Raw genomic sequence first — 25,052 nt, 5'->3', positions numbered from 1 at the left:
AGCAACGGGATCGGTTAAAGCGTTTGCATCCTCATCCTGCCCGAATAATTGGATCTACGGCTGCATGAGGGGATTGGGAGATTCTGCAGGGCTGTTCAAAACTCAGCTTACGGCTGTTTTAACTCAGGGATTACTGGCACAGAATCACGATGAGTAAGACACTTTTCTTCTGACGCAGTCGTAAGCGTTGAACACTCGCCATAAAAAATAAGTATACATGACTCTGAGCTGACCAGGCCTCAGAATAAAAAACAAGCAGACAGGGAAGCGGTCAGCGTGTACTTTTAGAGCGGCGTGTTTGTCTCAATGGCGGGTTATGGCCTCATTTTACGGCTCTATAAACTCAGAGTCTGAATGAGCGTAAGACAGGATCAACAAGCCGCCCTCACTTCCTGTTTGTTTGTTATGAAACCACAGAGCTGGACCAGAGGCAGATTCATGCCAGCTGAAGCCAGACCTCTCAGAGCTCCCCCTGCTGACCGAGCCAGGCTGTGCAACAGTTTCCTGTTTAAAGTCCACCCAGTCCAGCTTTGTTTGGGCACGTGCGGTGAATCTGTTTTTCTGGCTGCAGTTTAACAACCTCCAAGAAAAGCACAAACCCCACAAACATGCAAAGACTGAAAACAGGATCCACAGCCGTAAACACACGGGTGTAAGATTAGCTCAGAACTGCCATCTTTAAATGCCATCAACAAGTCAACGGGCAAACCTCGGTGTTTGTGAGCCGCTGTGGGGAGAGCGGCCTGCGGCATTCCTGAGCTGCTTTGTGGGAAGTTGACACCCCACTTTGAAGGGACGACATGCAGCAGGTTGTTTCTCTGTGGGGTGTGAAGCAGCGTGAGCAGTTTGACTTTACAGAAACCATGAGAAAACCTGAGAAATACTGTGAAATACCTGAATGTTTTAACATTAAATAAGAAGATTCAGGGTCTCCACTGGTTCATCTGTGGTGTTTTTAATCCCCTAACCAGACAGCAGCTCCACCAACAGGTTACAGTCTACATGAGATTAGGATGAATTCACACATTTACTGTGAGATTAAACTGTAGTTTGAGTTAATTGTAGAAGTAACTTCAGAAAATGAGTGGTCAGTCCTTTGCAGTCCTGACTCACTTCTGTGGAAAGAAGCGTTTACTTTTAGCGATGTCAGCCTGCATCATTCATGGGTTTAATTTTAGCGCATCTTCATATGTACTGAATTGCTGGAATTTTTTTTTGCAAAACTTAAGGTTTTGCAAAAAAAAAAAAAAAAAAAAAAAAAAAAAAAAAAAAAAAGGAACCCAAGCATTACTTTCCCTGGTAATTGCACTTATTACATATTTTAATAAATTATTTAATTTATTTATTTATTTTTAATTAATTTTTTTATATATTTTTTATTTTTGTATTGAGATGTGTTTCATGTTGAAAGGAAAAAAAAAAAAAAAAAAAAAAAAAAGGAACCCAAGCATTACTTTCCCTGGTAATTACACTAATTACATTTTTTAATAAATTATTTAATTTATTTATTTATTTTTAATTATTTTTTTATATATTTTTTTAATTTTTGTATTGAGATGTGTTTCATGTTGAAAGGAAAAAAAAAAAAAACAGAAAAAAGGAAAAAAATCAGAAAAAAGGAAAAACTAATATATATATATATATATATATATATATATATATATATATATATATATATATATATATATATATATATATATATTTAAAAAAACAGGAATTATCAATTACTAAATTACTGAATAAATTATATGCAACTTATAACAGGTCAACCTGATTTAGAAGAAAAAGAAAAAAAACTGTGCAGCAGTCTATAAGACTTTAAAAAGCCACCTGTACCACAAATCCTGCATCCTGTACAGGCAGGGGTGAGACAAACTGAATAAATGCAGAGATGCAAATTCACACACATATATACATAGCAAAATCTAATACACAAGTATTTATGAACTAATTACATTTATGAATGTATTGCCTAAAAGTGAATCTAATAGCTGCCTTTGCTTTTGGAAGCCATGGATTGGTTGCTATAATACAGCTCTGTGTTTCTGTGCTGACTGAAAGGATGTTGTCATGCTAACTCTTTAATGCCAGCTTGAACCATAGGAGGATCCTTTTCCCAGAGGGCTCCTGTGCTGACTCAACAGACTTTCACTCCTCTTTGAATAATGACCCATATTCCTCTTTGTTTGGATTAGAAATCTTTCCTGAACCATCCCGACACTTTAATCTCACGTTTAACCGCTGCGTAAACACACACCACAGAGCTGGAATGTGAAGGACAAAGGAAACTCTGTTGGAGATTTTGAAGAGCTCAGTCAGAGGGTGAGTGATATCTGGCACATCATCAATGAGCTGATATCAGAGCAGAGGAATGAGACGGCTTTAAGATCGCTCACAATGAACTACTGTGAGATTACTAATCTCCCTCTTATTGCAGCGTGTCGGGGCACAAACTGATGTCATGAAACCGATCCAGTCATTATGTTGAGTTTTAAATAAACACCTTTAAAGCTTTTCCGTCAAATCAGAAAGGAAGATGTCGAGCTGGGGCAAGAGGAAGATTTGTTTTAAGACTGTTCAGAAAGTTTGGCAGACGTTTCAGGGAGTCTGTGGGGTGTAGATGTTGGTTTTGACCTATATATGCTCACAAAACTACATTTATCATTAGGGATGGGAATCAAAAACCAGTTCCTGTTGAGAATTGATAAATGTTTCAACCCATCAATACTTAACAATTCCCTTATTGATTCTTTACATTATGCCAGAGCTGCGGGAATTTAGGTTGAATAGTATTCCAGAGCTATCTTAGCTTAGCAGTTAGATAACGTTTCCCAAGAAAACTCTGATTCAGAATTTTCAGCTTCAAGTTTTACTGAACTCAAAAAGAAATGTACATTAATCTCTCACACCACATCACTTTTCAACAAATTCAACATGGTTTAGATCTCCTTATTTACCAAAAACGATATTGACAAAAAAGCGCTAGCTTGGTGCTAATGTATAAGGGAAATTGCACTGATATGCTAGCGGTAAGCATACATTAGTATAACTTTGGCTTCAGAATAGAATTTCAACTTCTGTGAGAAACATATCACAGTTAGTCTTTGTAAAGAAAATACTGAAAGCTCCGAATGTTAAAAAACTCACAGGCAAACTAAAGAAAAGTTACATACAGGCCCATGGCTAGCTTCATAACACTGGCAAGGTTCCAAACAGCTTAGAATAATACTGTAACCACTCCAAGGCACTAGATGGCCCACTTGAGCCAATAATATATTACAAAACAGTACATTGACATCACATAACATTACATTTTTACTAATTTTCATTTATTTATATCCAGATCCAGGGACGAGTTGTTAACCTGTTTTTATTAGGCGCCACCCAATTGTGGCTGCCTGCTTCAGCAGCTTTATCTTCTTTGTCCGTTTCTTGTTTTTTTTTTTTTATCTCTTTTACATCATTTTTGAATTTTGTGTGGATCATTACTTTGTACAGCTTGTACTGTCTTTAGTGATATTTTAACTATTTTTTTCTCCTGTGTTTGTCTGGAGATCCTACATGTAACCATGGCTGCTTTGTTTACATGTGAACTCAGTTGTTAGCAGCCTGTAGCATGCCAATGCTAACTGGTGCAAGGCCTGATGTCTTCCCACAAGGTGAGGAGAAGGAGGTGAGGACGACTTGCTGGTTCTCAGGTGTGAGCTAAGTGTCATTGAATCAATTATGTCAACTTTTAAGGAAAGTTGACATTGTTTGGGAATATCTTTGTTATGACACCTTGACATTTACAAATGCAACCTAACCCACCACTGTCTTTGGAAATGTTGTTTCTAGGCGCCGCCCCATTGTGGGTGCCTGTTGCAGCAGCTCTGTCTCCTTTGTCCGTATGTTGTCATTTTTTCATCTAAATTTCGTCATCTTTGCATTTGGTTATTTTGTTGGTTGTGGACAACAAACTTTTTGTGTCTTCAGTGATATTTTTACTATTTTTACTCCTGTGTTTGTCTGGAGATCCTACATGTAACCATGGCTGCATTTATTGAAATGAGAACTCAGCTGTTAGCAGCCTTCAGCATGTCAATGCTAACTGGTGCAAGGCCGGATGTCTTCCCACAAGGTGAGGAGAAGGAGGTGAGGACGACGTGCTGGTTCTCAGGTGTGAGCTAAGTCCAGGCCTAAGTGTCATTGAATCAATTGTGTCAACTTTTAAGGAAAGTTGACATTGTTTGGGAATATCATTGTTATGACACCTTGACATTTACAAATGCAACCTAACCCACCACTGTCTTTGGAAATGTTGTTTCTAGGCGCCGCCCCATTGTGGGTGCCTGTTGCAACAGCTCTGTCTTCTTTGTACGTTTGTTGTAATTTTTTTATCTCTATTTTGTCATCTTTGTTAGCAGCCTGTAGCATGTCAATGCTAAGTGGTGCTAGGCCTGATGTTTCCCACAAGGTGAGATGAAGGAGGAGAGGACGACCTGTCCTTCCATCCATCGTTATTGGGAACGTAAGATCTATCTCCAATAAGATGGACCAGCTAGCCGTGCTAACCCACCAACAGAGGGAATACCACAGGGCAGAGTAGCATCATGCTATTCACAGACATGGCTAACAGAGCTAACACCAGACACCAACGCCACATTGGAAGAGCTTCACCTGCTGTGAGCAGACAGGATCCAGGAGACAGAGACTGAACAGACTGCTGAAGAAGCTCAGTCCTGGACCCTGTGGAGGTGGAGACTGGCTGAACTGGACAATGATGGACAAGCTGTCAGCATCTATTTTCTTATTTCTATACACTTTCTTACTTTTGTTTTCTTGATTGCTGCTGTGACTCCTCCTGAATTTCCCCTCAGGGATAAATAAATCATTTTCTATTCTATTCTATTCTATATGAAAGAAGAAATCAGGGGTCATGAAGCACAGACACAAACTGCAGTTTTTGTCCGTCTGCGTCCCTGTCCATCTCCTACGCTCCATTTGAAGACACATTTCCACATATTTCACCTTTTCAAACAAAGGATTCAGTTACAGTCTGAGAGGAATGGGAACAACTGCAGATGCAGACAGAAGAAAAAAACTTCCTGCTTTGTTTTCCAGTTTCCAAATATAACTGAGAGACACCAGCGTTAGCATACCACAGGGGAATACAGTCATTCAGCATGCACACAGACACAGCCTCTATTATTACGCCCTTTCTTTCATTTAATATGACTGTTGTCACCTCTGGAGCAGATTCACCATTTTTCTTCTTGTATCTGTTGCATTATTTCTCTAATTTTTGTGATTTCTTTTGATAATGAAGTCCACATTCATGTTTCTAATCTTCCTATAGTCTGGATGTTTTGGGTGCATGAGGAGAGAAACATCAAAAAATCATGATGCATGCATTTAACCGTAAACGATATGTGTTTATGACCTAAATCCACGTCTCCTCTCTCCATACTGTGAGCTCCATCCGTCCTTTATGTGAACGCCGCTCTGACTTCTTTAAGACTTGGCAGCGGAGCCGTTCGTCTCTCTTTCAGCCTCCTCTCCTCATTTCTAATGGATGCTGCGAGAGTCAAACGCGAGTCAATAATTGATGGAGTATTCATATGGAGTTTCATGCCTGAATTAAACACAGAGTGTTAAAAACCTTGGCCTGATTCTGTTCGTGCTCCAGCTCGGCTTTAAGAGAGACGTGTTGTGAAATCTTTGGAAAAAGGGAAAGACTCAACTTGGCGTGTGTTTGACGTTCACACAAACACAGTCTGCTTGTTCCGCTGTGCGCTGGTACCGGACCGGCAAAGAGAGCCAGGACACCAGGAAATGGAGGGAAGCGAGCGCCAAGAGTCTTTTCTACTTTTCTACTTTTCTTGGATGTGAGCGCTCGCTTGTCTGAGTTCCCGTCCGTGTGTTCGCTCAAACACATGTGGAGCCGTCTGTGTTTGTGTTTTCAGAGCTGACTGATAGGTTGTTATTCAGAGTGATACCAGAAAGTGATTTAAGAGGAGAAGAATCCACAGATATGAGCTCGAGAGGACGGATGGAGTTCACGTTTGGCCTTCAGGGGAAACAGACTTCACTTATAGTTCAGCAGCTTCAGTTTAGCATGTGGCTAAAGTTAGCAGAGCTAGCACCACAGGTCTTCAGTCCTCCCTGCAGGTTAACGTCCACACGTCTGAGCTTTCTACACACCTCTCCAGTCGACTGGTTAGGGAAAGAGAAATTCTTTTAATTTTCCTCCTCCTGCTCCTCCTTTTTCTCCTCTCTGCTCCTCTTTCTTCTCCTCTCTGCTCCTCAGACAGAGCGCTGACTTCCTGTCTGAGCTCTGACCTGCTGGGTTCATCAAAACAAAGATTACACAACCAGAAAAAACTGAGCGATGGATCAAAACTACCAAAATAAAAGCCTGGGACCTCCATCTCCTTCCTCCCCCTGCTCCTGTTTCCTTTTCTCCTTGGATCAAAGTACCAAAATAAAAGCCACGGACCTTTATCCTCTTCTTCCTCTTTCTGCTTCTACTGCTTCTATTTCTCCTGTTTCTCCTTCACTTGCTTAACCTCCACCTTCTCCTTCTCCTCCTTCTCCTTCTGCCATTTCCTTTTCTTCTTGAATAAAATTACCAAAATAAAAGTATTGTATCTCCATCTTTTTGTCCTTCTCCTCCTTTTTCTGCTGTTTTGTTTCCCGTTTTCCTCTCATCCCTCTTCTCCCTCTCTTTTTTGTCCTTCTGCTCCTTCACCTGCTTCTCCTTCTCCCTCTTCTGCTTTCTATATCTCCTTCTTCTATTTCTACCTCTCATCCTTCTTCTTCTTCTTCTCCTGCTTCCTTTCCTCCTTCCCCTGCTTCTCCTTAACTTGCCTCCTCTTTCTCCTTCTACTGTTTCTCCTTCTCATGTTTCCTTTTCTCCTTCTATGACCTCTCCTACCGCTCCTGCATCGGATTTGCCTTTGCATACGCCTTTTGTCCTCACCTCCTTCTCCTGCTTCCTTTTCTCCTTCCCCTGCTTCTCTACCGGCTTCTTTTTCTCCTACTCCTCCTTTTATCTCTTCCTTCCACAGTGTCTCCTTCTCCCTCTCCCTCTCCTGTCCTCCTCCTTCTTCTCCAGTGTCTCCCTTAACTGCTCCCTCTTCTCCTGCTTCCTTTTCTCAGTCCCCCTGCTTCTCCCCTTTCCCCTGCAAACTGCTCCTTCTGCCTCTCCTGCTTCCTTTTTTCCTTCTTCCTTGTATCCTACTACTCCTGCTTCTCTTTCTCCTGCTTTCTTTTCACTCCTTCGCCTGCTTCTCCTCCTTCGTCTACTGTTTCTCCTTCTTCCTGTCATGCTTCCTTTTCTCTTTCTCCTGCTTCCTTTCTCCTTCTCATGCTTCCTTTTCTCTTTCTCCTGCTTCCTTTCTCCATCTCATGCTTCCTTTTCTCTTTCTCCTGCTTCCTTTCTCCTTCTCATGCTTCCTTTTCTCTTTCTCCTGCTTCCTTTCTCCTTCTCATGCTTCCTTTTCTCTTTCTCCTGCTTCCTTTCTCCCTCTAATGCTTCTTTTTCTCTTTCTCCTGCTTCGTTTCTCCTTCTCATGCTTCCTTTTCTCTTTCTCCTGCTTCCTTTCTCCTTCTCATGCTTCTTTTTCTCTTTCTCCTGCTTCCTTTCTCCTTCTCATGCTTCCTTTTCTCTTTCTCCTGCTTCCTTTCTCCTTCTCATGCTTCCTTTTCTCTTTCTCCTGCTTCCTTTCTCCCTCTAATGCTTCCTTTTCTCTTTCTCCCGCTTCCTTTCTCCTTCTCATGCTTCCTTTTCTCTTTCTCCTGCTTCCTTCTTCCCTCTAATGCTTCCTTGTCTCTTTCTCCTGCTTCCTTTCTCCTTCTCATGCTTCCTTTTCTCTTTCTCCTGCTTCCTTTCTCCTTCTCATGCTTCCTTTTCTCTTTCTCCTGCTTCCTTTCTCCTTCTCATGCTTCCTTTTCTCTTTCTCCCGCTTCCTTTCTCCTTCTCATGCTTCCTTTTCTCTTTCTCCTGCTTCCTCTCTCCCTCTAATGCTTCCTTGTCTCTTTCTCCTGCTTCCTTTCTCCTTCTCATGCTTCCTTTTCTCTTTCTCCTGCTTCCTTTCTCCTTCTCATGCTTCCTTTCTCCTTCTCATGCTTCCTTTCTCCCTCTCATGCTCCCTTATCTTTTTCTCCTACTTCCATTTCTCCTTCTTCTGCTTCCTTTTTTCTCCTTTACCTGCTTCTCCTCTTTTCGCTTCTACTGATTTTCTTCTCCCTCTCATGCCTCCTTTTTTCCTTATCCTGCTTTTTTTTCTCCCTCCCCTGCTTCCTTTTCGCCTCCTTTTTGTCTCCTACTACTCTAGCTTTGCCTTCTCCTGCTTCCTTTTTTCTCCTGCCTCTGCTTCTCCTTCTCCTCCTTCTTCTGTCTTCTTCTCCCTTTCATGCTTCCTTTTTCCGTTTCTTCTGCCTTCTATTTTCTGTCCTCCACTTCTCCTTTTTTCTCCTTTAAACTGCTCTTTCTCCCTCCCCTGCTTCCTTTTCTCCTTCTTCCTTGTCTCCTACCACTCTAGCTTCCCCTTCTCTTTCTTCCTTGTGTCCTGCTACTTCTGCTTCTCCTTTTCCTGCTTCCTTCCTTCTTCCTTCTTCTTCTTCTGTTCCTCCTTTCCCCTCTCATGCTTCCTTTTCTCTCTCTCTTGCTTCCTTATTTCCTTCCCATGCTTCCTTTTCTCCTTCTTCTGCATCTCTCACTACTCCTACTTCTCCTTTTCCTTCTTCTCCTCCTTCCTCTCCTTCTCCTGCTTCTCCTTCCCATCACATGATAATGGAGCTGGTTGTAGATGAACCTAAAGATAATCAAACCTAAGTTTCCTGCGCTGTGAGGTTTCCTGAAGGTCAGGATGAAGTCTGTGCGACCTTGAGAAGTTTCTGGTTCAGAGGATGAGGACTGCCTGACCCTCTGGTCTCACTCTTTCAGCTCTTGTTGAGGTTTTAAGGATCTTTGGATGGACGTTAGATGTGAGAGCAGATACCAGGGTTAGTGTGTGTTATTTCGTATTCCTGAGTGTGTGCGGCGGGCTGAGCAGTGGCAGCTGTACGGCGCAGCGCGCACACAGAGGGACGTCCGTCACGAGTGGCAGATATAACCATCATCATGTCTTATTCATGGCGGCGCTGCTGCGGTCCCTGAGCTACAGGAGCGCTGCTCACTCTAATGCACAGCGTGTCCTCTCTGATTTAAACACCGACATGTAAAAGATGTCAACAGAGAATGTTCTGGAGTCAGCTAAAAGTGTTTCATGGAAGTGAATCACGAGGCTCTTCATGCTGCTGCTTCAAAATTAAATCTGATCTCAGGAGATTTTCTCTCATCGCTTCAGTCTCGCACTTCTCCCCCCTCCTCCTCCTCCTCCTCCTCCTCTTCCTCTTCACATCGTCGGCGAGCTTTAACATGAATGTCACAAAGAAAACCTTTGAGAGCCAATCAAACTCATGTCCGGTCACGGTCTTGGCTCTAATGGATGGAGGGGGAAAGAGGAGGCTGCAGCTGAGCTTCCAGGAGATGAGGCCAGCTGGTCTGAGGCCAGAGAGCGCTCCCTAACGCTCGCTGACATGTGACATATTGAGGCTGACAAACAGAGAATCTGTCAGTCTGACGGACACACCAAGACGCCCTGAAACCCTGACGCTCTGAGCTGAAACAAGCAGGAAGAAACATTTCCATCCACAGAAAAATCAGTTTTGATATTTTGATCTACACGCTAACTGAGACTCATCTAATACTTAGTGGAGAAGCCTTTGTTTGCAATGACAGCTTCCAGAAGCTTCTTGTATGTTTGAACTAATGGCCCACACTGCTCAGGTGTGATTTTGGCCCATTCCTCTGCACAGATTGTCTTTAAATCTGGAATATTCTTTGGTGCAGATTGATTTTCTTTGAGAGTCAACTTTGCCGTGTGCTTTGGATGGTTGTCCTGCTGGAAGGTCCAGCCACGTCTCATCTTCATCATCCTGGTGGATGGCAGCAGATTCAGATCAAGAATTTCCCCATACATGGCTCCATTCATTGCTCCGTCAGTTATATGAAGTTTGCCAACACCATGAGATGAGAAACAACCCCATGCCATGATGCTTCCACCTCCAAACTTCACTGTTGGTGTAGTGTTTTTTGGCTGATGTGCAGAGCCATTTCTCCTCCAAACATGGTCTGTAGTATGACAGCCCAAAAGTTCAGTTTTGGTCTCATCTGACCAGACAACATTCTCCCAGTATTCTACAGGCTTGTCAAGATGTTGTTCAGCAAACTTTAAACCAGCTTCAACATGCCTTTTCTTGAGGAATGGAGTCTTGCGGGCTGAGCGTCCATAGAGGCCATGGCAGTGGAGTGCATTGCCTGTTGTTTTCTCTGTAACAATTATACCTGCTGCCTCCAAGTCTTTCTGGAGCACTTTCAGGGTGGTCCTTGGCTCGTTGAGTACTCTTCTGACTATCTTTCTGACTCCCTGGTCAGAAATCTTCAAGGAGCTCCTGTGTGTGGCCTGTTGGTGGTAAGGTGGTGCTTCTTCCACTTGTGAATAATGGTCCCAACGGTGCTGACTGGAATATTCAGGTGCTTTGATATAAGTCTGTAACCAGTTCCATTCTGATGCTGAGCAACAATCAGGTTGTGAATGTCTTCAGAGAGCTCTTTGCCTTTACCCATCATGAGGTGTGTCATATTTAACTGCTTGGTGAAAAAAACACATTTTTTTTAGGACCATCAATTTGCTCTAGCCCAGCTGATGTTGGTTTGCACTAATTGGAAGTTCAAGTAATAATTACTGACAGATTTCAGGTGGTATGGTGCATTTCCTTGCCAAAGTATACAGCCTTTCCATGGTGTGTTCAATACTTTTTTCCTGTGTTATCGTACTTAATTCACCATAATCATTATTTATGGACCTGAACGTTGTGATTTCTTTTCATGTGTGGATTATTTGAGCTAATACCAATGTCTGGTAGAAATTTAGTTTGAATTGCAGCTTTGGAAATAAATGTAATGAGAAAAAAGTTGACGCTTTCAATACTTATATCCCCCACTGTATTTGCTCCTCTTTTACCTCCGTTTTGGTCTCCACCTCCTTGTAATTGTGATATTCAGCTACTTAATAATCCACTGTTTTAATCTCATTAAAGATGTGTTAATCTAAAATTAACGACAACACTGTCAGAATTATCTGTTTGCTTAATTTAAGCTAATTTTTTATACGCAGCCCTGGTTTGATTTGACCGCCAGGCGCCCCATGTACGACAGCTTGATGCGTTGTGTTTGTTTACTACACCCAGTTTATCCACACAGGATTCAGCCTCCATCCCCCACACACACATCCTACAGTATACATACTGTACACACATACACACACACACACATCTCCTGGCCATATGTTAACACACTGTGACATGTCAAGGTTAGCACTGTCTAAAGGCTAAAGCTAATCCACGGCTGGCTGAGCGACCCCGACCATTAACCCTCCATCTGTAACCCTGACCCCTCTCTGCCTATAGACTCTGAGTGCACGTGTGTGTGAATGTGTGTGTGTGTGTGTGTGTGTGTGAGGGGACACATCTTTGTTGCAGCTTCAGAGAGGAATGCAATCGACACACATGCTCAGCACGTTACGGCTTTATTAAACACACATCGGGTCCAAGCTAATGGGCTTCAAAGGGTCTCTGAGGACCAGGATGGGGGGCAGGGGGGGCATGGGGGGCCGGGGTCTTCAAGAAGAACAGAATCTCCTCTGCTGATGCCAAACAGCTCATTCTGATTTCCACTTTTCAGTTTTCATCCTTGTTTCTGTTTCTGTCCTTTGAGCGACCTCCTCAGACGCACTGCAGCTCTGACTGACACGTCCTGCTACTTCTCCCTTTCCTGCTTCCTTGTCTCCTTCTTCCTTGTCTCCTACTGCTACTGCTTTTCTTTCTCTTCCCCTGCTTTTCCACCTTCTCCTTTGACTGCTCTTTTTCTCTTGCCTGCTTCCTTTTCTCCTTCTTCCTTGTCTCCTCCTACTCCTGCTGATCCCTTTACTCCTTCCCCCAGTTCTTCTCCTTCTCCTTTAACTGCTCTTTCTTTGTCTCCCCTTTCCTTTTCTTCCCCTACTGCTTCCTTTTCTCTCTCTCCTGCTTCCTTTTTTTCCACCTTCCTTGTCTCCTACTACTCCTGCTTCTCCTTCTCCTGCTTCCTTTTCTCCTTCACCACTTCTTCTTCTCATATGACTGCTTTTTCCCCCTCTCCTGCTTCCTTTTCTCCCTTTCCTGTTTCCTTTTCTCCCTCTCCTGTTTCCTTTTCTACCCTCCTGCTTCCCGTCCTCCCTTTTATGCTTCCTTTTTTCCACCTTCCTTGTCTCCTACTACTCCAGCTTCCTTTTCGCCTTCACCACTTCTCCTTCTCCTCCTTTAACCACTCCTTTTCTCCTTCCTCTGCTTCCTTTTCTTCTTCTACTGTTTCCTTTAATTTCTTTCCTTCTTCCATTCCTCCTTCTTCCTTGTCTCCTACCTCTCCTGCTTCTCCCCCCTTCTTCTTCTCCTCCTTCCTCATCTACTGTTTCTCCTTCTCCCTCTCCTGCTTCCTTTACGTTCTTCTACTGCTTCCTTTCTTCCCTTTCCTACTTCCTTTACTCCTTCTTCCTTGTCTTCTACTACTCCTGCTTCCTTTTCTCCTTCACCACTTCTCCTGCTTCTCCTTCAACCGCTCTTTTTCTCTCTCCTGCTTCCTTTTCTCCTTCTTCCTTGTCTCCATCTACTTCTGCTTTTCCTCCTTCCTCTTCTACTACTCCCTACTCCTACTCCCTGTCGTGCTTCCTTTTCTCCCTCTCCTGCTTCCTTTCCTCCTTCTCCTATCTCTCCTTCTACTCCTGCTTCTCTGTCACACCCTTCTTCTCCTCCTCCTTCCTCACCTTCTCCTGCTTTTCCCTCCCATCACATGATAATGGATCTCTGGTCCCTCGCTCTTTCAGACGTGCTGCGGCTCTGACTGACAGGTACGGGACTGACAGCTACACGGTGATGAACAAAAAGATGAAATCATGTGTGAGGAAGAAAACGTCCACTGGGGACGCCTTCAAACGCAGCTTGACCTCCACGTGGTTCTTGTGGGAATAACGGAGGCTCGCGAGGACAATAAATGCAGCTTAATGTTTCATCTAACGACAGGATGAAATCCCCGTCTCTCTCTCTCTGCTGTGTGAGGGGCGCGTGAGGACAGTCTGAAACTCTTACCATGTGGTAGTTGATGATTTCCTGAAGGCTTTCACCGCACTTCTCCAGGCACTCCTGGAACAAAGAGGAAATATCACAAAAGAGTTTCAGCACATTTTTCAAATCAAATACAACTTTTTTTACAACACAAAACAAAAATAAATGAAAGCCAGTTTGGCAGTTAACAAAAAACAAAATGTGAGACATATTTCACCAAGTTTCTCATGCTTTAAAGCTGATTGGAGTATCTAACAGTGATACTCCAATTTTTTGAGAAAGTGGTGTCACAGCAGGCCATCCAAAGCGTGCCGTCTCATTACCAGAGTCAGCACAATGAGACACAGAGAGCTCTGCTAAGACTTTTGTGACTTTTTGGTTAATTTTAAGTGGTCGACAGCCCTTTAACGCCCCCGCTATTGTTAAAAACTGGCTAAACGAAACAGACTTTAGGGTTGAAGCATGCTTGGGCATGGTACAGATAAATCGAGATGGATTATTGGGTTTTTCAACCACACAGTTGTTAAATCCTGGTAGAAATAAATTCCAGGAACCGCATAGTTCCTGTAGAGACCTGGTTGGATTGCGTAAATCAGGCTAGTGATGTTAGAAGTAGGGATCAGTACCGATCCAGGTATCGAGTATCGGTGGATTAGTGCCCCTCAAGCTGGATTGGTATTGGTGGGAATGGGCCGACCCATGGTGCTGATCCAGGCAAACAGCTTTCTCCCTTTTCTATTTTACCGGTGCTCTTGGATACTTAATTTGGAATGCTGAATTATCAGTCCACAAGGTAAAATATTTTACAGTTGAAAATTAATTTCTGCACATTTTGAAACTTTGTTTTTACCAAACTTCTGGTAAACATTTGAATATTTTATAATTAAATATTAACTTCAGTATTCCATCTATTTATTTTGTGCCTTTTACCTAAAACATTACCAGTCTTATCCCTCAGTAGGGCATGCAGGTTATTATCAAACATGGTATCACATCAGTATCGGTCGATACCCAAAGCCCAGGTATCAGTATCAGTATCAGAACCAGAAAAGTTGGATCAGTGCATCCCTTGTTAGGGGACAAAAAATAAAGGTAGTTGCAAAACACTACCAGACCAGTAGGGGGCAGTAAGACAACAACAAAGGCCTTAATCCTGTGTTATTTCACAGATAGTTGAAGCCATTTCAAAAAGCCTAAAATAGCTTAAATCTGTGAAACACTGGACAAATCTGTCGTGAAAAGCTTGGGGACAGAGCATCCTTCTCAAACAGCTTTAGATCACCATTAAATCCTGATCCTGATAAACTAGGATGTGTTCCTGAGAACTTCTTCTGTGTTTGAACCCCTGCTGTAAACTGGATATCCACTGACACGTTCAGCTGAAGGTCTCCAGTTTACAGGGTCACTCTTTAAACTGGAACACCGAGAGCTGACAGAGACATTCACACTAACAGGCTCTAAGAAGACCATTGGTTAGGAGGTACTAAACCAAGACCATCACAGCTGGGGGTCATCTGATTGTTGATCGAGGGAGGGGGAAATAAAGAAATAAAAACACTGTAGCTGCTCCACCAATCAGAAACAATCAGTGTGCAGGCTCCGCCCCCAAAAGTTCCCTGACATCTGGAAAGTACTACTCAGGCAGCGCTGTTTTCAAGGGTTAATTTAGTTCCTGGAACTAAATTTAGATGCTAGTTCTGGCGGTTGAAAAGAACCTTAGCTTACGAGTCGGACTTGACTTTGTGCTGTTTCTCCCTGCAGCTCAAAAATGCTGGAATATCCCTTTAAGTCTCTGCATCATCATAGTATGACTCTACTAGGTATTTCCTTTACTTTTCATCTAAAAATAGTGTCTTTAAAGTTGCATTTTACCATTTTCTTCTCCTTTTTCTTGCTCGCTATTCATGCTAATGAGACAATGTCCGTTGGATAAAGTATTAAGACAGGCCTCGGTCAAAAAGCCTGCTTAAATTTAAGACCTTAAAAAAAGTTAAAATGTTAAAAAAGGTTTAACAAAAAAGTCTTTTTCAGTTGTAGAACCTCAAATTTTAAAGATCTCTGACAAAATGAAGAATTCACAGGAAGAAATCCAACAAAACATCCCTCTGTGCCTCAGTATTATTAACAAACTCTCCCAGAACTGCTGCTGTCATTTCTTATGAGAGCAAAAAAAAGCTCATAAAATCATGAAAATACAACCATCAATTATTTCCGTCAAAGTTTGGTGCGTTTCTGTCCTTTCCTGGATTCTTTCCTCTGAACTTTGCCCGCGCAGAGGAACTTTAATTGCGGGGTTAATCCTATTCTTCTGTTTTTTACAATGGAAACTACTAAAACGAACAAGACTTTAATAAGAAACACACAATTAGTCATACGGCCGGGGCCAAGAAGGCTTTTAATAGAGCTCAGTGTCAGCAGCAGTGAAAACAGTCAGAGAGGTTTGTGCTGCGAGCAGAGCCAGAGGAAAGTTTCCAGACGTGCAGTGATGCTGGTTCACTGATCCGTTAGTCACCAGGTTTACTCACACACCCAGAAACACACCTCTGCCCACCAACTCAAGGAGGAACTCAGTGTCACCTCACATTATGACACAAAAACAGAGATTTAGGCCTCACCGAAATCATCTCGTCCTTCTTGCACTGCTGGGACAGATCCCGGATCCCGTTCACGAAGAGCTTGTTGGCGCTGATGTACGCCTTCCCCGCCTCGATCATCCCGCTGCATAGCTTCACCAGCTGTGAGGAAAGAAGGACGATGAGAGGGCGATTAATGAGGGTATCACTTTCACCACACATTAAGAGAAGCTGTTATTTTTCAATGAAGCTCCTCCGACGTCTTTACAGCGTCTAATTACAGGGTTCAGGCCGAGCAGCATGAGGGAATTCAGACACACGGCTTTAGTGCGTCTGAAAAATGAGTTTAGATAGTTTCTCTTCTTCATATGGAAGGTATGATGATATCCCTCATGCCGGTTTCACCTCCACTGTCAAGATTTCATCCCTTTCTGACCCTCTTAGAGGTACCACAGTTGATACCATGTATTATTTCCTCTGCTTGGTCACATGACCAGCTGCACGGAACTCCTAATCAGTGTGTGACATCATCACCAACTGCTGCTGATCTGCGAGAAGTGAAATCTAAAAATTTTTTACAAACAACTCCTTGTAGAGGCCACAATTTTGACCAAATCTTTCTAAAAACAAAATATTCTTGTAGTAAATTTTGTCAGTAATCCATCCATGTCATTGTTAAAGCTGTGCGACTTTTACTTTTTTGCCCAGAGGCCCAAATGCAGCAGCCTGTGTGGAGCAGTTTCTTCTGCTCCCATTCATTCTAATAGGGGGCTCTAATGAAAGGGCTTCTTTGGGGTTCAGCGACTTTAAGGGCTTGTCATTTGAAAACCAGGTCTGACATGCCAAAATCCTGCACAAAATTTGTAAAGCAGGGTCCAATCTGTCATCTCACCGATTTTCAAGCCGATACCACTTATGGTTTCAGAGGAGATCATTTTTTTAGACAGGGCAAAAATGTGGAAAAGTCTTAATTGCCGACTTCATGTGTAAGATAGGGCTTTTGGGCCCCGATGGTAACTTTTGCGTCTCAATGAGATGTACGTTTTCGACATTCTTACTGCCCATGAGAAATGATGGGATGTTGGGGGTCAAGTTTGGAGTTTTTAACATTTTCAAATTAGGGTTTTCGCGTAGAAGTGAGGATGAGAAAGTAACAAACAAATAATAATAGGGTCCTCGCACTGTAGGAGAAGACCCTAATAATGATTCCCACGGGCCAATCAGCAATCAGCATGACATGCTACAGAAACTTTAAAGTTAATGGTAGCTCTTCTGAAAACTGAATATTGTAGCTAGCATTCTCTTCGTTTCTTCCTAAAAGTTCTTAAAGGGAATTTTTTTTGATTCATTCTTACAATAATTCACCAATTATTTAAGAAAGAAGAGCTGTAAGCATTCACACGCAGATTTTTTTTCTCAACTTTCTCTTTTTTTGGTGAAAATTGAAAAGTAAAAGGCTAAACCTGTGAATATCTGACAAAAATATGCTATAAAACTCTTAAGTCTCAAAAACTGCATAGACTTACATTAAATGCCTTGTTTTACAAGGGGATTAATGAAGGTACTGTAAAATCTCACCATCGTTGCTAGGCACCGCCCTGTTGGTTGTGGCTGCCTGTTGCAGCAGCTTTGTCTTCTTTGTCTGTTTCTTGTAATTTTTTCGACACTTTTTCATCATCTTCGTATTTGGAGTGGGTCATTACTTTGTATGGCTCATTTGTTGGTCGTGGATACCAAACTGTTTTTGTCTTATTTTTACTATTTTTGCTCCTGTGTTTGTCTGGAGATCCTACATGTAACCATGACCGCATTGTTTACATGTGAAATCAGCTGTTAGCAGCCTGTAGCATGTCAATGCTAACTGGTGCAAGGCCTGATGTTTCCCACATGGTGAGGAGAAGGAGGTGAGGATGTCGTGCTGGTTCTCAGGTGTGAGCTAAGAAGTGACAACATCAACCTGTCTCCAATAAGATGGACGAGCTAGCTGTGCTAACCCAGCAACAGAGGGATTACCAGAGGGCAGAGTAGCATCATGCTATTCACAGACATGGCTAACAGAGCTAACACCAGACACCAACACCTCACTGGAAGAACTAACTGCAACTATGACGACTTCACATCATGTTTCAACCACAACAATCAAACTTATTAAAGCTTTAAAGCACAAACCACATGAAGACAGAGCTGTGTGTCCCACAGCTGGGTGTTGGTTGTCGAGTTATCACCTGTGGGAAGCTAAAGAAGTGGTCGCGTGCACAGGTGCTGCCCATATGTTAGCCCCTGATGTTAGCATCACGCTCCAGACACATGGAGATGTTTGAGAGGGTTAACGCCAACCACCACACAGATGAGTCAGCATGAGTGGGTTTTCTTTATTGGGTCACTTTGGTTTGGCCATGTAGACACAGATATACAGTGATCATGCTACATGCTGCATTTTTAGATTTTGACTTTCTCTTTCTTTTGAAGCATGATTAGAAAATGTTGCCTTTTAGGAGCTGTACCTTTCTGGAGAAATTTCTGTATTTTCCACAAGAAGTTTGTCTTCCAGCAACATTGCATATAAGAAATCATCATACACTGCAAAAAACTGAAATCTTGGAGGTCTTTTGGTCTTATTTTCAGTAGAAAATTCACCTTACTAGTCCAGAAAAATGTCTTATTTCAAGTTATTTAAAGACAAATTTTTTGGTTTATATTTTTTTGTACTTGTTACAAGCAATTCAGACCTGATTTTAGTCTTTAAACAACTTGAAACAAGACATTTTTCTGGACTGATCAGTTGAATGTGGCTCATACCAAGTGTAATAAGACAATTTTAACTTAAAATAAGACAAAAACACTTGGTAAGATTTCAGTTTCTGCGGTGTATATTTCCTCTGCCTGGAGTCTGAACCTCACCACAGGTTTCCAGCGCCGATAGCAGGGAAGTAAAAGTGTCTCTCCTGACTCTGACTAATCCTGGCTCTCCCCGTTACTCAGTGTCAGGAGGAGCAGATGGAGCAGTGACACGAGCATTACTGTCGAAGCATCTGGACACCTCATTACGAGAAACTGGATGTGATGCGGTCTAATGTTGCCACGTCACGTTCCAGCCAACCCGTGCTGAACTGTTGTCCAGGCCTGAGAAACATCCCTGACCGAGCGCCACCAGAGGAGGCTCGCAGCGTTCGCACTTTGGGATAACGCTGTGCAGAGTATTTATGACGCTGGAGGGAGAGCAGCTGAGGGAAATGAGCACGCTGTGTTTAATGTCGACTGAAACGGGATACCCTGTGACAGAAAGTGGAGAACAACATACCAACATTCCTCAGTTTTAATCCAGGGTTACTCCAGCGACAGCCTGTCCAAGTCTGCTTCCCAGAAATGAAATACAACCTGAGAGTTCCTCTAAATCATTTCAAGACCTGATAATTCAAGTCCTGGAGACTGAACGTACCGAACACGTCCAACACTGGCTGCCGGTTCTGGAAAAGGAGACTGAAGCTTCGAGCCCGGGGGTTGTGTGATACATCACACATGTGGGAAATAACGAGAGGTTACAAATAGACATCTCTGAAGATTTCATGCTGTGGGAAGCTATTTTGAGTGTTTCGATCAAGAACCACAGTCTGGTATAAGTCATAACAGGATCTCCACCATCTAAACCCCGTAATTACACTCATTAACCACAACCATCCTCACCATCCTCTCAGATATTACACTGATATAATCCCAAATCTTAGATCTACTGTTCCCTTGCACCTGGGAATGTCCCAAAATCACAACTTCTAGTACAACTCTCGTGGGAAACACAACAAATGTAAAATTTGTCAGCATATTTCTTGATATTTCTAGAATATACATGAAAACATGACTTCTTCTCTACATCGAAATGGATCGCAGAGATGTTAAAATAAATACGGTTCTGTAAAACTATTCATGTCCTGAGTAGCAATATTGTTTGAACAGAAATTTAAAAACTGATGAGCCAACCCGTCCAACGGTAAAAACATAACTTGAGTGTGAGTATGTTGCTAGTGTTAGCAGAGCTTTGCTGGCTACAAACCACTCTGATTGAGTTCTAATAAATCGTTTCAACCAAACACAGATTACACACAATTTAACTTCCATTTACTGGATCATATTACTGACAAACCACACTACACTGCGCCAGCTGTCATCTGTGCTTGTTTACATCCGGGTTGTAGAGCACTAAAGAATAATGACAGTGGCTATTAATTGGGGCAACAGCACCAATTAGTGGCTGGTAGGACACAGCATATCAGCAACTAGTTGAATCTACCAGCAGTTCTTAACATTTATTGTAAATACAGAAACATAACCTGCTGCAGCTGGGACTTCTGTTAGATTAGCTTTTAACTAGCATTTAGGTATCATGTATGAGCGGTAGTGTAAACAGCCCACATAATGTGATAATTAATGACAAAACCTGTACTTAGTAGAGCTTGTGAATGTAAAATCCTGACCTAAAATGAGCTGTTTGGAATTTGGGGGTTTGCCGACGTCAGCAATTCCCTTTTTTGACCAATCAGGAGCAAGTCTGACTTGATTGGTCCACAGCCATCACTGCCATCACTGCTCTGTTTTTGGCTGTAAACAGCCACATAGTTCCATGCGCAAACTTCCCATCTCTGAAGAAGACAAGACTAAGTGGCTAGAGTTCATTTATCAAGGAAATGTTCCAGCTACACTCAGTAAAACTGTGCATGTGTGTGCTAGTTACTTCATGGCCGACTGCTTTTCCAGCTTTGGACAGTCCAACAGAGGGCTAGCCAATAGACTGGTCCTGAATCCAGACGCATTACCAACCATCCTCCAACAAACCTGGGACCCTGGAAATGTGAGTATTTTAAATGCTGTGTGGAGCAGATGTAGGAGCTTTTCCTCAGTGTCCCCCCTGTCTCTGTGTTAGCTTCAGGATGCTAACTTTAGCTGCGGTTAGCCTGTTGTTTTAGCCTGTAATGTAACAGTAAACGAGCTTTGCTGTTTTCTAAACATTGTGCACTCGGAGCTCGTGGCGCCGCTCTCAGTGACATGGAAGAGCGGGGCGGTATCAGCGGTGGCTCATTTACATATGAAGGCCACGCCCACTAAATCAGAACGTTCTGAACAGAGGGGCTATGAGAGCCTGGAAACAATGCTGCTGTGCTTGATTTATTGTCTTTTTGGACCAAAACATGTTACTACCATTTCATGAAGACATCAATGATCCAGATTAAACTGCAGAAAAGGAGCAGAATATGGGACCTTTAAAGGGAGCCAGTCCATCATTTTCAGTGTTCCTTTTTTCTCCTTATGGTGGCTTTATTCTATAGGGTATAGCGCATCATGATGACTTTAGATGTTTCATTTGTTTGATGGGAACTTTAATACCCACAATCCATGCATGTTTTTGATGTATTACTTTGTCAGACCTCTAGGCTGTAAAATGCAAACTGTCTTCCTATACTTTATTCTTTTTTCAGGGGAAGATGTTTCATTGTTTCCTTTTATCATACAAGAACTAAGGATGCACGATATATCAGAATCGGGCAAAATTTTTATATCAGTGTGTCCCTAATAAAAACATAAACAAACCTTCCTAACTGACATTTATATTGCAGTGGAGCTGATTTAACAAGCTGTTAAGTTTCTCTGAGAAAAAAAAAACTATTTCAAGTCTTATTTCTTGGTAGAATAAACAAGCCCTAATGATTTACTCTGGTATTTGGGATTAGAAATCATAAATAATGAAATGCTGATGCTGGATTTAGTTTCACAAATACAAGTTAATACATTAAATCTTTTGTTTGTGCTCCTGTGTGGATCCAAACCTCACAAACTTCCTGCCAAACGAACATCAATGATGTCACGGGGTTAAGTACGCCAGGCTGGCACAGGGTTGTAGCCCACGGGCACGGTTTCCATTCAGTTTACACAGTGGTTAGAAAAACAGATGATACTCGACCTGATCTCACCTGACAGCTTGTAGAGAAACTTTCTGCACTCGCCAACAGATACAGAAAAGGGCTTTTATTTTGGTAAAAGACGAAGAAGAAAGAGACAAAACCCACAAATTAAAAGTCGTCGGACTATCTGAGACGTGGACGGATTGGGTTTATGCTGAGACGGGATGATTAGAAGCTGAGAGCAACTCAGTGCAACATCTGCCGCCTGCCCTCCTCTTGAAGTGGGTTTCGCTGACTTCAACATGTGGCGTGCAAAGAAAGATGATGCAGACATCCGCTTTGATGTCCAAATTTGAGGTGTGGAAAGAAGAACATGAACATTTTGGAGAGCAGCACAGGTGTCATAAGTCTTACCTTGTCCAGCTTCGCCTCAATCTCCACCACGTCATTCTCCACCTCGTCGATATTTGCCCTGAAACACAAAGAGAAAGAGGAGTTATTGATGCATGTGTGGTAACTTGTTAAAGTCGTCAGTCTTGTTGGAAAGCAGCCGCTCTGCAATCTGCTCCAGATTTCCCACGCTCTCAGAAAGCACCAGCGCACTCCATAAATCTGCAACGCGACAGATGGATTTCTGCAGAGCCAAACCTCGACATGTTTCAGCAGCAACACGGCGAGACGTTCGGGGTGTGCTTTAAGTGAGCCAGACGCCGTCCTGGGAGCGGTTCAGCTCTGTCAAAACAAAGTAACAGACCGAGTCTCTGCACGGTGAGGAGGACACGGCTGAGAAGAGGAATCCAAAACCCCCAAATCCCCCAAACGGATGTCAACACCACCGCCGCTAATGCCACACCCGAACGCACCAGGACGAGGGTGTGATTTACACCCAGAGGCTAACAGCTGCAGGATGGAGCCCCTGAGAGACCACGAACCAGCTTCTTCACAATCTGATGTCACTGAGAGCACGACCCTGTGTCTTTACTGATCAGATCACAAGAAGACAACACCGAACAAACCTAATTTCAACAACCACCAACTAAAAGCACACATTAACCACTCTGTCCACTCGATTTCAGCTGCTTATTAACCCGTTTATCTAATCAGCCAATCACATGGCAGCAACTCCAACCATCTAGGAATGTAGACATGAAGACGACAAGCTGCTGAAGTTCAAACCGAGCATCAAAATGGGGAAAAACTGTGATTTAAGAGACTTCGAATGTGCCATAATTGTTTGTCTGAGTATTTCAGAAACTGCTGATCTGGGTTTTTAACCCACAACCATCTCAAGGGTTTACAAAGAATGGTCCCAAAAAGAGAAAATATCAAAAAAGAATGGACAGACTGGTTGGAGATCATCTTCGCAAACGAGGTCTGCAGAAGAGCATCTCTGAACACAGAACACGTCCAACTTTGAAGCAGATCGGCAACAGCAGGAGAAGACCACATCAGGTGACCCTCATGTAACCCAGGAACAGGAAACTGAGCCTACAATCCACACCAACTCACCAAACCTGGACCATGGAAGACTAAAGACTGATTTATGTTGGGTGCGGCTTCGTACAGACAAATGGCGTCACTTTCGCACCTACACCCACTTGCGCAGTCGCTTTCATGTGTACAATTTCTGCCGCCGAGTGGTAAATAGCTGTGGTGTGAAATAGAGCTGAAGAATTCATCAAATTTAAAAAGACATTGCTATATAATAGAGTGCAATTTTCAAATCACAAAAGCTACAATTAAAAATAAAAAATAAAAAATTAAGAGCATTGACTTTGGTTTGTGTTTCCATACTGATGAGAGATAGAGGTAGACCGATATATCGGCCGGCTGATATATCGGGCCGATATTTGGACATTTGTCTCTATCAGCCATCGGCCGTATTTTCTTTTAAAAAGCCGATTTTTGATCCGTTGTATAAAATGATGCAATTTTTGATCAGGCACAAAAAAGATGAGCACCTCAAACTTGTGGAACCACTTGGATACATTACATACCTTTGTTCAAATTATATTAATAAGTTTAAATTTCTTTTTTGATATTTTAAGAAGAGTGTGAATGTTTACTACTGCTTGTTACATTGTGTGTTTACTCAGACAAAATATGTCATTGTTTTGAAAGCTGAATAAATGTTCAGAGGACTGGACACGACTTGTTGTAATAGATTTCTTTTAGTTGCTCAGAAATTGCTGCGTTTCACAAAAATGTGATAGATATATATTTATTTAACAATCGGCCTGAATATCAAATTGGAAAAATCGGCTATGCATATCGGCATCGGCTGCCCAAATTTGGAAAGCATCGGCCCCCAAAAAACCCATATCGGTCGACCTCTAGAGATCAGTAACATTTTTATACAATAAATGGATAAATTTATGTTCACACAGTGTTTTTTTTTCATTTTATAAAACATTGCATTCCACATGTTGACATATTTCAGTGGTTGAGCCAGAGATTTGGTCTTTTACACATTTCTGCATTTCATTTAGTGTGGGATCCATAGAGAAGAGGATTCATATTTATTTATTATTGTTATTCATTTCAATATCCGGTGTAATAGTTAAATCAAGATACGGTATTCGAATCAATTCATGCTTCAATTTATCTCATTTTATCATAACATTTAGGCCTGGCCTACAGGAAAGGGTTGTTTATATGTTGACAGTATCATTTGTTGTGTTGGTCTAGAACGGTTTATTGCTTGTGTGTTGGTCAAAAAAAATTGCAATTAGATTATTTTTACAAAATTGTTTAGCCCTAGCGTGAAATTGCGGCCACTCTCAGCAGAGAAGAGAAATTGGTTAAAATAAACTGGAAAAAAACTCTAGGACAGATTTGTTATGTTGTAAATAAAGGCAAACTAAACTCTTGTTTAGTTCTCTAGTAGACAAATGTTTGTGATTCACCGCCCCCTGCAGTTTGGGGATGGACACCAATGGACGGCGCACATGGTGTCAAAAACAGGGCCGTAGCCAGGAATTTGGAATAGGTGAGGTCCATGATGCGCACAAAAAAAACAACTTTTTACATCAAAGGCTAGCTGAATCCTCCTGTGACCAGACGCATCCCACCATCAAAGGATATACTTCCGCTTCACCTCCATGCATCATCGCCAGGCCTGTCAGTCTGTCCTTAGACATGGTAGATCTAAGCCATGCTTTAAGACTTAAGACTTTGGATGGCTGAGAATACGTCATGTGACTCGAGCTCCTCGAGTAGTCGCATCATCGTGACAGGTGCTCGGCCAACTGGTGAGCCAGGTGCTCAAAAAAAAAAAAAAAAAAGCGCCAGGCATGCTATCTGCTGTGGATAATAGTAAATAAACTGGCTTTGATCACATGATTTGAAAGGCCAAACTAGTGCCGAATTATCTAAAAGAATATATTCGATCTGTATATACAGGATC

General features: G+C 42.3%; 1 protein-coding gene across 4 annotated transcripts in view; it reads right to left on the bottom strand.

Moving 5' to 3' along the window:
- Positions 1 to 25,052, bottom strand: part of LOC141799093 (arf-GAP with coiled-coil, ANK repeat and PH domain-containing protein 3-like) — a 110,919-nt gene that overhangs the window by 39,007 nt on the left and 46,860 nt on the right. For all 4 annotated transcript variants that reach the window (XM_074681184.1, XM_074681186.1, XM_074681183.1 and 1 more), the window contains exons 2-4: positions 22,061 to 22,118; positions 15,798 to 15,917; positions 13,207 to 13,260 (exon numbers count right to left, since the gene is read on the bottom strand). In XM_074681184.1, the coding sequence (XP_074537285.1) occupies positions 13,207 to 13,260; positions 15,798 to 15,917; positions 22,061 to 22,118 (232 nt within the window). The remainder of the gene's footprint in view (positions 1 to 13,206; positions 13,261 to 15,797; positions 15,918 to 22,060; positions 22,119 to 25,052) is intronic.

The sequence above is a fragment of the Halichoeres trimaculatus genome, unplaced genomic scaffold, assembly GCF_033239565.1.
Source record: "Halichoeres trimaculatus isolate MK-OKI-2021-1 unplaced genomic scaffold, fHalTri1.1 fHalTri1_scaffold_11, whole genome shotgun sequence".
Classification (NCBI taxonomy): domain Eukaryota; kingdom Metazoa; phylum Chordata; class Actinopteri; order Labriformes; family Labridae; genus Halichoeres; species Halichoeres trimaculatus.
This window is presented reverse-complemented; position numbering and strand designations above follow the sequence as displayed.